The sequence below is a fragment of the Mus musculus genome, chromosome 2, assembly GCF_000001635.26.
Source record: "Mus musculus strain C57BL/6J chromosome 2, GRCm38.p6 C57BL/6J".
NCBI classification, from domain to species: domain Eukaryota; kingdom Metazoa; phylum Chordata; class Mammalia; order Rodentia; family Muridae; genus Mus; species Mus musculus.
In genome coordinates this window covers 121,045,624-121,058,692 of record NC_000068.7, presented here as the reverse complement: position 1 = coordinate 121,058,692, position 13,069 = coordinate 121,045,624, and the positions used below count along the sequence as shown (strand labels likewise).

The 13,069-nt window shown below is 46.1% G+C and overlaps 1 protein-coding gene and 1 pseudogene across 2 annotated transcripts in view; one reads left to right on the top strand and one right to left on the bottom strand.

Moving 5' to 3' along the window:
- The window catches only part of Tgm5 (transglutaminase 5), a 39,731-nt gene extending 27,149 nt beyond the window's left edge, over positions 1-12,582 (top strand). For both annotated transcript variants that reach the window (NM_028799.3, NM_001362724.1), the window contains exons 7-13: positions 5,060-5,198; positions 5,851-5,954; positions 6,039-6,278; positions 9,500-9,865; positions 10,160-10,320; positions 11,879-12,012; positions 12,161-12,582. In NM_028799.3, coding sequence (NP_083075.1) covers positions 5,060-5,198; positions 5,851-5,954; positions 6,039-6,278; positions 9,500-9,865; positions 10,160-10,320; positions 11,879-12,012; positions 12,161-12,314 — 1,298 coding nt within the window. In that variant the 3' untranslated portion in view covers positions 12,315-12,582. The remainder of the gene's footprint in view (positions 1-5,059; positions 5,199-5,850; positions 5,955-6,038; positions 6,279-9,499; positions 9,866-10,159; positions 10,321-11,878; positions 12,013-12,160) is intronic.
- Positions 7,941-8,894, bottom strand: Gm14213 (predicted gene 14213; annotated as a pseudogene).
- Positions 12,583-13,069: the final 487 nt, after the last annotated feature.

Genomic DNA, 13,069 nt, shown 5'->3' with positions numbered 1-13,069 from the left:
TATTTTTACCTTTGGAAAAGTAAGCGCATGCAGACAGAAAAGAAAAGGTGACAAAAGGTGACAGAGGTCATCACATGTAAGTGTAATCACTTCACCGCTGCAGAGAAGTTTTAAGTGATGCTCTCAGAAGTGTGCTGGAATACACTTCGGGAGTTCTGAAGCCCCTTCCTAACTGAAACCCTATCCACTTTTGCCCAATTACCATTGCTGAGCATACAGACATGTGTGTGTGTGCACACATAAATAAATGTCCATGTGGTCTCCCTTTCATAAGAGATTCAGGTCCCACAACTTTGTCACTGAAAGAGTCTCCGGAATGTCACATCAGATCCTGAGTCGCCAGAACTGAGAGTCTGTAAGCAACCTTGTTCACCAGCTGAAGGCAATTAATTTAACAGACAGCGAATGAGAATGGGTTTTGTTCACAGCACTGTGCTAGGAATGAAGAAACACAAGCGAAGAATCAGATGGAAGCCTCGATTTGAGGTTATTTGTAATCTGGTCAAGGAGATAAGATAGAGTTGGTAAATTACAGAGAGCTTAATCTGTTGCTAAAATGTGTAGGCGATTGGAATTCTGTTGACAGTGAATGTAGGAGGCTAACATGACCCAGAGCAGTCAGAGAAACTTCAAAGAGAAAGGCATACTGAGATCACAGGTGGCTGGGGTGCCCAGAGACATGGCAAGGGTGGAGCTTGTAGTTAGAGCAAGGAAGGGATTAAGAAAACACGAGCCCAAGTCCTGCCCTGATGCTTCTCTCCTTGTGATTTCACCTCTCTAAGCTTCAGCTATGTCGTCTTGTGCTTCATATTCTATATTAGCAACTCTTCTTGCCAACATGGTGGCTCACATCTATAATCCCAGCACTCAGGAGGCTGAGGGCAGGAGGATAGCTAGAGAAGTAAGGTCAGCCTGGGATATAGAGTGAGATTCTTCTTCAAAACCAACTTCTCTACCCCAACCAAAAAAAAAAAGGAGGTGGGGCTGTAGCTTAGTGGTAGAACACTTCCCAGCACGGGTAAAACCCTGGATTTGATCCCTAGTTCCACAGGAAGAAAAGTCCTTGCCCAGGATTCCTGATTTAAATCTCGTGCCTCTTTGGAGACCTCACTTTTTTATTAGATATTTTCTTTATATACATTTCAAATGCTATCCCGAAAGTTCCCTATACCCTCCTTCCACCCTGCTCCCCTACCCACCCACTCCTGCTTCTTGGCCCTGGCATTCCCCTGTATTGGGGCATATAAAGTTTGCAATACCAAGGGGCCTCTCTTCCTAGTGATAGCCAACTAGGCCATCTTCTGCTACATATGCAGCTAGAGATATGAGCTCTGGGGGTACTGGTTAGTTCATGTTGTCGCAGACCCCTTCAGTGCCTTCCCGATACGGCTGTCTAACCAAGGACATCATCATTCCTGTAGGCATTAGCCATGAGGGCAAGCACAGACTAAGCATTTCCTCACGCAATCCTCTCTAGGATCCTATGTTTTCCTCAGCTTTAAGGATGGCATACCTGAAGCTTGTCACATGCCTCAAGCTTGTCACATGCCTCAAGCTTGTCACATACCTTAAGCTTGTCACATAGCAAAGAGAAGAAGGACAGGACATAACTTGGACCCATAAATGAAGGCCCAGGGCCGCAGCTCTGTGACAGGGCACTTATCTAATGTGCATGAAGCCCTGAGCTCAATCCCAGCATGACAACAGGAAGAGGAGGAGGAAGAGGAGGAGGAAGAGGAAGAGGAAGAGGAAGAGGAAGAGGAGGAGGACAGTCCTGGGTTTGTCTCCAGCACCACAAAGAGTAAAGATTGGACTTGGTGACACATACCTGTAAATTTAAGGCAACCCTAAAGAGTCTAAACTAAATTCTATAAGCAATAAAATATCCAATATGAAAGTGTGAATCACTTTCTAAATTGATAACAGAATGTGTGGTAAGCCTCTACAAACATGTGGTATTTTACTCAGTCAGAGGAAAAGGAGGAAGAAGAGGAAAAATTATTATTGCCCCTCTGTGGCTTCATTCTGTCTCACTGTAATAGCCCACCTCCCCTTCTTGAGTCCTGTCCTTTCAAAGGCCATGATAAGTTCAAGCAAGAATGTATCAGTGTAGACCCTTCACTGTGCCCGGGTATAGCCATTATGGCAGTGTGTGTTCACATCAGAAATCATTAGGCATCATCCATTCATCCATCCATTCACTCACCCACCCACCTACCCACACATCCACTCATCCATCCATCCATTCAGTCACCCACCCACCTATCCACCCACCTACCCACCCATCCACCCATCCATCCAGCCATCCACCCATCCATCCACCCATCCATCCACTCATCCATCCACCCACCCACCAATCCATCCATACAGTAAGTACTTGCACAATAGGCTTTGCCCTGTATTGTTGCTGGCTTCGCAATGGTAACGATGAGTAATATAATCTTTACCCTTAGGAAGGCAGACTCCTAAACAAATCATTACCAACCATGTGTTAGGGTAGGAACAGGTCTATCAGGCCACAGCTACCGAGAGTTGATGTCAGCACAGACACTGAGTAGCCATGGCTCGATTTATCAGTCAGAACAGAAAAGGGAGGAGACTGCTTTCTGCTCTCTGCCGGCTGCCCTGCCTTGGTGCGCTCTCTTGCTGCCTTGAATGGCATCTGCCTTCCTGACCACACTTTTAGCATATATGTGCCCACACAGTGCTCTAGTCTTGTCATACTTCAATCTTGAGTTTCTTCATTGGCATCAATTCTTCCACCACCTTTTCTCTGAGGGTGTCCTGTGTAACCCTAACCTTCTACCCACCTATCAGGACTGCCCACTGTTTGCCCTAGTTTGTTTGTTTGTTTTAGTTTTATTTATTTATTTTTGGCTATGTTCAGATCTGCCACTCAAGGGAGAATTCAATATTTCCTTTTGGGTTTCTCTCCTCCCCAAACCAAGTCACATCCAGGTGTGACCCTCTCTCCTAACCTAGAGAGACCTATATCACTACTAACAAGGAGTCTAGCCAAGATTGCTGGCTCAGATCTGTCATCTCGGCTCTTCAGAGGCTGGAGCAGGATGGCCACAGATTCAAGGCTTGCCAGGGCTACAGAGGGAGTTTGAGGTCAGCTTGAGTAACTTAACATGACACTGTCTCAGGATTGAGAACAGAAGAAGCAGCCTGAACTCAGGGGTAAAGTAGTTGCCTACCATATGCAAGACCCGGAATTTGGTTGCCAGCACCCCACACACACACACACACACACACACACACAAATAATGAGGAAGGCTGTGTTGGGCTTAGTGGAATATAGCTAGCTGTAAACTCAAGGCCAGCCTAGGTATGTAATAAGACATTCTCTAAAAGGAAAAAAAAAGGCCTAAACTAAAATCTATTTAAAAATGAAATATCCACACTTTACAAATACCTGTTTTTTGCTTAGTCATTTTGCCTCTTGGAATCTGTCTCAAGGAATAAGAATGAATTGATATGCAAAGATATCCATCACCTTTACTTACCATAGAAAAAATACTGGAAGCCCGCTAAGTTTCAAACAATAAGCTGGACTAAAAACATAATATAGAAATACAGCAAATGTAAAATAACCTAAGAAGATATGTGGGATGTGTAGGACCCTTGAACCATGTATGTAGGATGCTTGAACCATGAGTATGCTGCTGATGGGTGGGCTTAGAGATGAAACCACGTCTTAAATAAGAGCCCTGTGTCTTGCTAGTTGTGTGACTCAGCTCCAGATAGCTCATGGTTCTTAGCCTCTGTCACCAGGATGGAAATAATTATAGCAGATACTACTCAGAGTTCTCTAGAAGATAGTGAAGGTGAACCAGGCAGCATGTAGCCTCACTGCTGGGTACAAGCAAGTATTGTTAGTCCTGAGCTGGGCAGGTCAACACTGCCGGGCATCAGGGGACAGGCATCCTTAGAGTAATTAGTGCTGAGCAGGGACAAGGGCTCATTGAAGAAGCACAGAATGGAGTTGCAGCAGAAAGCAGTGAAAGAAGTTAGCTAGCCGAGGAAACAGGCACCCCTCTGGAATAAGGACAACTGTCTACCTCTTTCCAGGGATGTTTTATACCAGGTACACTCAGTTTTCCAAGCCTGTATCACATAGACATCCTTTTTTTCCTGCTTGATCTGAGATGCTTTTCTGGAGAGGTTTCTGACATAATACTGCCAAGAATAGAAGGGACCTCCACGGGAACCCTTGCCTGACAATCCTTTGGTCTCAGCAATAATTCTAATGACAAGAAGAAGCAGAATCCCAGCTGTTTGTTTGAAAATCGGAGACTTGAGGACAGGACATTAGTGAGGCTAAGTCAGGTCTCTGAGTCTTGCCAACAGAGAGATGTGCCTGCCCCACCCTGCTGGCATAAACAGCAGATATGACAACTTGCCAGAGACTTCTCTTGGCTCCCGTAGAGCTTGTCAGATCAGCCAGTAATCTAACCTTTACCATAGTTATCCCTTGAGCTTAGGAAATAGGAAGAGATATGGAATTGCCATCAGCTCAAACACTTCCTGTATGGTCCTGCAGATACCAAAAGGATGCTTTCACTAGATGCAGGAAGCCCACTGCATGGTTTCAGGATTGACAGAACACTGGTGATCTATTGCAGTAATTCTCCAACACCAATAAGCCCATGAAAACACACACACACATACACACACACACACACACACACACACACAACCCAATTATTATATTTACAAGCTATATGCCTAGATTGGGCAGATCTACCACTACACTAATCTATTCCCCAGCTATGAAACCCTCGCTACTTGCAGCTTCTCCAGGTCATGTGGTTCTGTTCCATCTTTCTTACACCTCCTCTTTCTCCATCCTTTTTCCTCCATCATCCCCTACCTTTCCTTAGAGCTTGTGATTGGGTGGTGGAAGGGAAAGGTGGGGCTGGAGGTTCATGTGAAATCACTTGAATACATGATCCTCTCCTTGTCAGGGAAGCCCCTCTTAAGGAAGCAGAATTAACATTAGCATACAAACTGCACCATGGCAACCCACAACAGTGGTCTCTCTGTCTTTTCGCAGTGATGAGGTGCCTGGGGATCCCCACCCGCGTGATCACCAACTTTGACTCTGGCCATGACACCGATGGGAACCTGATCATTGATGAGTATTACGACAACACAGGCAGGATTCTGGAGAATATGAAGAAGGACACCGTCTGGTGAGAGCCAACCTCTCTGTCTATTTATTGGACCACAGATCTGAGCCAAAACCACCACAAGCAGGAAGTAGGACAGGACTGTGCTCATAGCCTATTCCCCTCTCCCCATTCTCTTGCTTCTTATCCCGGGCTGAGAACAAAACAGACAACAGATAATGGTTTTAGAATCCTCACATCATCAAAGCTGTTGGATTGGGGTTGAGGTCCCTCTTTATCACCTCCTTCTTCTGATAGCTTGACTACAGAGGCCTGATGTCTCACTTGTAGACATGGCAAAGACTAGGACTACCTCTATGGGACACACAAAGAGACACACACACATGCTCACAGGCATATACATATAGAGACAGAGAGACAGTGAGACAGAGAGTGAGGAAAGGGGACATGAGGCCTCCTTTGAGAGAGCCTAAAGGAGTTTTTAGTTAACTGGAAGCCTTTACTTAGTTCATGCAGTCAGGAGAAATGCTCTTTTCTACAGACATCTAGAGGCTCACAGAAGTAAGGTCTGTCACTGCTCCTAATAGATGCTTAAGCAATGTGAGTCTGTCTTTCTGTGGCCAGTTTGCTTGCTTATCCTTGGTCTAGAAAGGAAACAAGCAGGGTAGCCCGTGCCTTCTCTGTGTTAATACCGACTCCCCTGGCTTCTTCCTAGGAATTTCCATGTGTGGAATGAGTGTTGGATGGCACGCAAGGACCTCCCTCCTGGATACGGAGGCTGGCAGGTGCTTGATGCTACACCTCAGGAAACCAGCAATGGTGAGGCTCCCACAGACCTGCCCCAGCCTCTGCGTGGCACACCACATACTACCCACCAAAGCTTTTCTCCTCGTTCTCCTTCAGGTCTCTACTGCTGTGGCCCTGCTTCTGTCAAAGCCATCAAAGAGGGAGAAATTGATCTAAACTATGACACACGCTTTGCATTTTCTATGGTGAATGCTGACTGCATGTCCTGGCTTGTCTATGGCGGGAAGGAGCAGAAACTTCACCAGGACACAGCTACTGTTGGGAATTTTATCAGCACCAAGAGCATCCAGAGTGATGAGCGTGATGACATCACCGAGAGCTACAAGTATGAAGAAGGTACAGCCAAGCAGCCTTCCTGAGAGCCCAAGTTCTAGGGTATCATCCCCACCATTGTCCGGGGAGTCAGAGGGCATGGACAGGGAAAGACCCAGGTCCACGATCTCACTTCTCCAGTCCACCATTGTTAGCTCATGTCCTACAGGCCAGTGACCTCCTCCAATGTGTTCATACTTACTGGAGAGACATCCTGCCAACAGAGCAAACATGAGTTCTCTCAGCTTCCCTCAAAATTCAGCCTCCAACTGAAGATGGCAGTCAACTTAGTAAACTTCCTTCTATTGGTTGATTTCTGTTATTTAACCTATCATCTAATTCATTTTATTTGCTTGAGTGCTCAGAAGACAGGCCAGATCACCAGCCAGCACTCACACTTACGTAGGGTCAATCAGTGTTCACACTCGTGGGGCCACAGGGCCAGTGGGTGATGCTGAGGTGACAATCCTGTCAGGGGTTCTTAGGGTTCTTATCCAAGCCAACAAGGCCAAAGAAGAGACCATGTTGGTCAGGTGTAAGTGTACTCCTGGGACAGCTACCTGCTAGACTAACATCTAGGAAGTCAAGCAAAGATATCCAGCCATGGAGATCAGAATCAGGGTCTTAACTGCTGAGCCGTTGTTACAGCCCCTGTATGTATTTTGAAGCCAGGTAGTGTAATAGCTACTACTTCGTATCTTTATTCAAGATAGCTTTACCTATTCCTAGTACCTTATGGTTCATGCCAATTTTTTTTTCTGTAATTCAGTGAAATTTTCCATTTTATTTTGATAGGTAATATATTGACTATATAGATCACTTTGAGTTACGTGGACATCTTTGGCCACTTACTTCATTTTTAGTATTTCACAGTTGCAAACAAAGTATAGACAGGGCTCATTTTACATGAATATATTAACTGGATTTTTATCAAATGAATAGGGAATTCTATTTAAATAACTATCTTCTCTTTTTGAACTTAGTACAGGAACAAACCACAGTGAATCTTTTTTTTTAAAAAATGATTTATTTATTTGTTTTATATGAGTACACTGTAGCTGTCTTCAGACACACCAGAAGAGGGCATCAGATTCCATTATGGATGGTTGGGGATCGAACTCAGGACCTCTGGAAGAGCAGTCAGTGCTCCTAACCACTGAGCCATCTCTCCAGCCCCACAGTGAATCTTGATGCATCATCATCTAGGGGCTCTGAAGCATAAGAGGTGGGCCAGGTGGCAGGTTACAGATCACACACACACCGTTGGGGCCCTTGTGCTCAGACCATAGGGCCTGATGGGACAGATATGCATTCTATTGCTCACCAGGAGAAGCTCTTTGTAAATGGTAGAGGAGAGGAAAGGGGGAACTAATTTCCAGAAATTAGCAGCACTCCCTGCCACAGTGGCTCTGCTTCTGACACCACCAACCCCTGGAGTCTCAGGGTACAACTCCCAAAGCTGGAGGCCCAGGAAGGAACAAGAAAGGACAAGGGTAGCAGGGGAAGTGTGACTGAGGCCAGAGCCTGACTGAGATAGTGGCCTTCCGGGGCCACATAGCAGGGGAATGAAGAGGGTATGGTCTGGCAGGGCCCCTGGGAGAGACACATGACTGGTTCGATGAGTCCATGAGGTGGAGAACAAATCCACCAGACTGAGAAACTGGGATCTGGCAGGAGTGACCTCTGTGGGAAGGACTCAGCACCATGGGCTGAGCTAGCCTTGGAAGCTGGGAAGTGTTTCTCAGAGTTCAAGAGCCCAGAGACAGCCCTTAAGGGCCCTCCATGGCCTCTTTGGATCCTAGGTACAGTCCTACGGGAGGCCCACAAAAGGATAATGGGAGTAAGAGGCCGGGAAGTGGACAAGGTCTACTGGGTCTTCTCATCTTCTGTGGGTGCTGGGATGGTGGTGGAGGCTGCTCATGTACGTGGAGACATTATGTTGGTTGCCTGGGTTGTAATAGACACTAGAAGCTATTTTTGTGGCCTTGGCCCCAGCTTCAGGAGTGGAGAGGATGTCGGGGCCTCTGATATTGAGGTTCCACTGGCTCTGGATAGGCAGGGTTTTTACAAATTCTATGACCCAATTTGTCATGGGGGAATGGGCTAGATATAACTCATGTTGAAGGAAGCTGTGAGTATTCAAGGGCACATCCATTGGCTACTGGTGGGGGAAAGGCATAGCCTTTGCTGGGCATGTTAGAATACCCATAGGCTACATTTAGGGTCTTCACCTCTGGAGGCTTGAGATGCCACCTGGGGCATCTGCCTTCCAAACTCAATAGCACCCCACGCTGTGGAGGTCAACTTACAAGTAGGGGAGCCTTCCCTGACCCTATCCTGGGCCATCGCTATTCTCTTAATGAAGTTCCCATGAAACACTGGCTGCCTGATCTCATGGTCCTTCATCAGATAAAGCGACATCATGAAGGATTTCATTCTTCCCATCAGACAGAAAGATGGCCCATTAAGGGATAAGATAGATATAAGGTAGATGGTGCCCATCTTGGTCCCTTTGAAGGATGTTCACACATTCTTCATGTCATTAAATGTAAAAGCCACATGAGCATAGGACATTAGGGTTCTCTTAGTGCTGTTTAGGGTCACTCCCACAGCCTCTGAGTGATTCTTGTTGAAAACCATTGTCTCTGACTGGGGTCTTAGTGTGGGTATTAGCAATACTGATTCTTCTAGCCCATGTACATGCAATACCTTTTGTATTATCTTCAGTTTCTTTCATCAGTATTTTATGATTTTCATTCATAGAGGTCTTTTACTTCTTTGATTAAATTCATTCTTAAGTATTGTTTTTTTCTTAATAAAAATTAGAGTGCTTTCTTAATTTCTATTCTGATAATTCACTATTAGCACATAGCAATACAAGTGACTTTTTAAAGATTTATTTTATTTTTATTTATGTGTATGTATATACATATGTGTATGCACGTGTATGTGGGGGTTTCCTTAGAGGCAAAAAGAAAGCGTCCAACCCCTTAGAGCTGAGTGACAGGTGGTTGTGATCACCCTGATGTGGTGCTGAGAACTGAACTCTGGTCCTCTGCTTAGAGCAGCAAGTGTTTTTAACTTCTAAGCCATCTTTCCAACCCCCACCCCCTGAAAATGATTTTTACAAGTTGACTTTGCATCGTGTAATTTTGTTGATGGAGGTGCTGAGGATAGAATGTTCAGGCAAGGCTTACCTCCTGGGTCAGCCTGGCCCATACTAATACTTTATCCTATCCTTCTAGGTTCCCTTCAAGAGAGAGAGGTGTTCCTAAAGGCTCTGCAGAAGCTACAGGCTACAAGGTCTCAAGGGCCTCACCAAGCAAACTCCAATCCCTTCAGCTCCGTGCCACCAAGGCACAACAGTGCCAGGAGTCCTGATTCACCTTCCCTTCAACCCAGTGATGTCCTCCAGGTCTCTCTGAAGTTTGAGCTGCTCGACTCACCCAAAATGGGCCAAGACATAAACTTTGTCCTGTTGGCTGTCAATATGTCACCTCAGTTCAAGGATCTCAAACTCAACTTGAGTGCCCAGTCTCTGTTGCATGATGGCAGCCCCCTGGTTCCATTCTGGCAGGACACAGCATTCATCACACTGTTCCCTGAAGAAGGTGCATGCATAATTCTCCTGTAGCCCCTCCCTCTTCCTTTCCTACTTCTTTCTCCCTCCTTCCTTTTTCCTGCTGACCTGCTTTTCTACACCTAAGGAAAGTAGCCCTTATTGGTGCTTTGGAGTTTGTCTAGGACCTCAGAATGACTGGGTAATCTATATTGCTTTATTAACTGCCATTTTCCTCTTTAAAAAGTTAGTTTCTACTTCAGCAAAGCTTGGTGTCTGTAGGCTCCCCCGTTGGAACCAACTCTCTCTCTGTTCTCACTTCTCCCTCCTTGTCTTCACTCCCTAGAAAAGAGCTACCCTTGCAAAATCCTCTACTCACAGTACAGCCAGTATCTGTCGACGGACAAGCTAATCCGCATCAGTGCCCTGGGTGAAGAGAAGAACAGTCCTGAGAAAATCCTGGTGAACAAGATCATCACCTTGACTTTCCCGGGCATCATGATTAATGTAGGCAAAGGGTGGTCTCTTACAAAAGTGGTCCTGGGGCCCTGAGCTCTGGATGGGAGGCAGCTGGGCCTGCTCAAGAGGACATCCCTTCTTTGCTTCTTCTGGTTCCCCCAGGAAGGGGACAGCCTATTGAGGGGTCTTCATCTCCTCGTACTATTAGAGGCCTTTGGTGTGGGTCTGTGAGCTCAAGCCATGGCTATCTTCCTGAGTTGGCCTTCCAGGGGCAAACACAGAAAGAGTTCAGAGGGTAGTAGCTCTCTGGAGAGAAGAATCCACCTCCAAGTCAGGTCAGATTTGATTTGCCATTTTCCAATCATGTGTAGTTGGGCAACCCCCTGAGCCTCTGCTTCTTGTTGTGTCAAGGAGAATAGATGGCAGGGCCTCTGTGACCTGAGTGGGAAGGCTTTGGGCTCTTTCTCTGCAGTGCCGCGTCTAGGGTCTAGCCCATCTCCTGGATTCCCACCAAGTGAGGCCATGACCCCCACCCCCCAATGGCACGCACCTCACAGTCTTGAGCAGGCTTGAACAGTATCTTAGCAAAGGGGCAAATACACGTTGAGAGAAGCGAGAAGAGGTGGGAAAAGCCTTGTGTTTCTAGGGGCAGCAAAGTGTGAGAAGGCAAATATTCGAGAAACCCACGGTCAGTAAGGACTAAGTGAAAAATGTCATGTAGGGCTGGTGAGATGGCTCAGTGGGTTAGAGCACCCGACTGCTCTTCCGAAGGTCCAGAGTTCAAATCCCAGCAACCACATGGTGGCTCACAACCATCCGTAACGAGATCTGACTCCCTCTTCTGGTGTGTCTGAAGACAGCTACAATGTACTTACATATAATAAATAAATAAATCTTTAAAAAAAAAAAAAAGAAAAAAAAAAAAGAAAAATGTCATGTAGACTCCCCAGTGCCCTCTCCAGACTCTTCTAATAATAATAAGAGACTCTTCTAGTGTGCTTCTCTGATGCTGTAACAAAACACTGACCAAGGCCAGCCCGGGGGCGGGGGGTATACTGATCATTGAGGGAATTTAGGCAAGGGACTCACATAGAATCATCACCAGAAGGAATACTGCTTACTGGTTTGCTCCCCATGGCTTGCTCATCTTCCTTTCTTCTACAATCAGGAATGCCTGCCTAGGGGTGGTACCTCTCACAGTGAACTAAGCCCTCCCACATCAACCAAGAAAACATCACCACAGACGTGCCCACAGGCCAATATGATGAAGGCAACTCCTCAATTGATGTTCCCCCTCTTCCTAGACAATGCTAACTTTTATCCAGTTGACAAACACCAACCAGTCCAGGGACCAATGTCTCAGTGATGAACTTTGACCCTCTTGGTAGAAGGAAGGGATAGGGAGGCACCTTTATCAATGTATGCCATTAGGTATGGGAGCCTGAGAACATTTCTTGTGTCTGTTTCTTCTTACTGCTTCAACTCAAAATAATCCTTAGGCCAAAGTGGCATATTTGGGATGGTTTATCCTGACGTTACAAACCAGCAATGTGCATTAGCATTCAGTGAACTCGAGATGATGACTAATCTCTGGGTCTCTGCTTAGGTTCTAGGAGCTGCCTTTGTGAATCAGCCGCTCACAGTCCAGGTGGTCTTCTCAAACCCGCTCTCAGAGCCGGTTGAGGACTGTGTGCTGACCTTGGAAGGAAGTGGTCTCTTTAGAAAGCAGCAGAGAGTTCTGTAAGTGCTGGGAGCACTCTGTCTTCCCTCTCAATGTTTCCTCCCTTTCGTATTATCAGGCCCCTAGGCCAGACACAGGACGCTGGAAAACAGAGTCCAGGAACTGACAAGGAGAGGGGTTTTCTGACATTCTCCTCTCTCTTTGCAGCATTGGCGTCCTCAAACCCCATCACAAAGCCAGCATCACTCTGAAGACCGTCCCCTTCAAGAGTGGCCAAAGGCAGATCCAAGCTAATCTGAGGAGCAATAGGTTTAAAGACATCAAGGGCTACAAGAACGTGTATGTAGACATTGGCTTATAAACTCTGAGACAGAGGCTGGAGAGATGGCTCAGCGGTTGACAGGATGTGACAGTCCTTTGCAAAGGACTTGGGTTCAATTTTCCAGAACCCACAAGGTGGCTCACAATCCTCTGTAACCCCATTTTCAGGGGAATCCAACCAGCATACATGGTGCACATACATGCATGCAGAAAAAAAAAAAAAACCCCGACTTTCATACACATAAAGTGAAAATAAATAAATCTAAAATTTTTTAAAATTTCATTTAAAATAAACTCCGAGATATGGCAGCAGTATGGATTTTAAAATGAAGGCCTAACCAAACTCTGTCATCAACATCAAGGGAGATGCCAGAGATAGCTAGTTTACACAACTTGTCGGGACTCTACCCAGGGATTCTACCTTACAGAAGTGTGATTTGGCACAGAGGTCAAGGGAAGACAGGCTTAGCAGCTCTCTATCTCTTTGTATCTGCGCCGATGTCACAGCATGGGCAAACCCCATTCCCTTCCTTGCCCTCACCCTTCACTTTCCCTTCAGAGCTCCAATGGCCCTTCAGTTGCTAATGAGTTCCCTGTTGTTTCAAGGTCTAAGCCCATCCACTCATTCAAGAAGTATTCACTGAGTGTCCAGAGTATAGCAATACCACTCTGAGTATAAGAGACAAGCAAAAGCCCTGGCATGCTGAGCCCTCATTCTAGAGGGAACAGGGAAAATAGACATCCTGGCAGGTGCCCATCACAACGTAGGCAAAGGGCAAAGATCCCCAAGGTTTC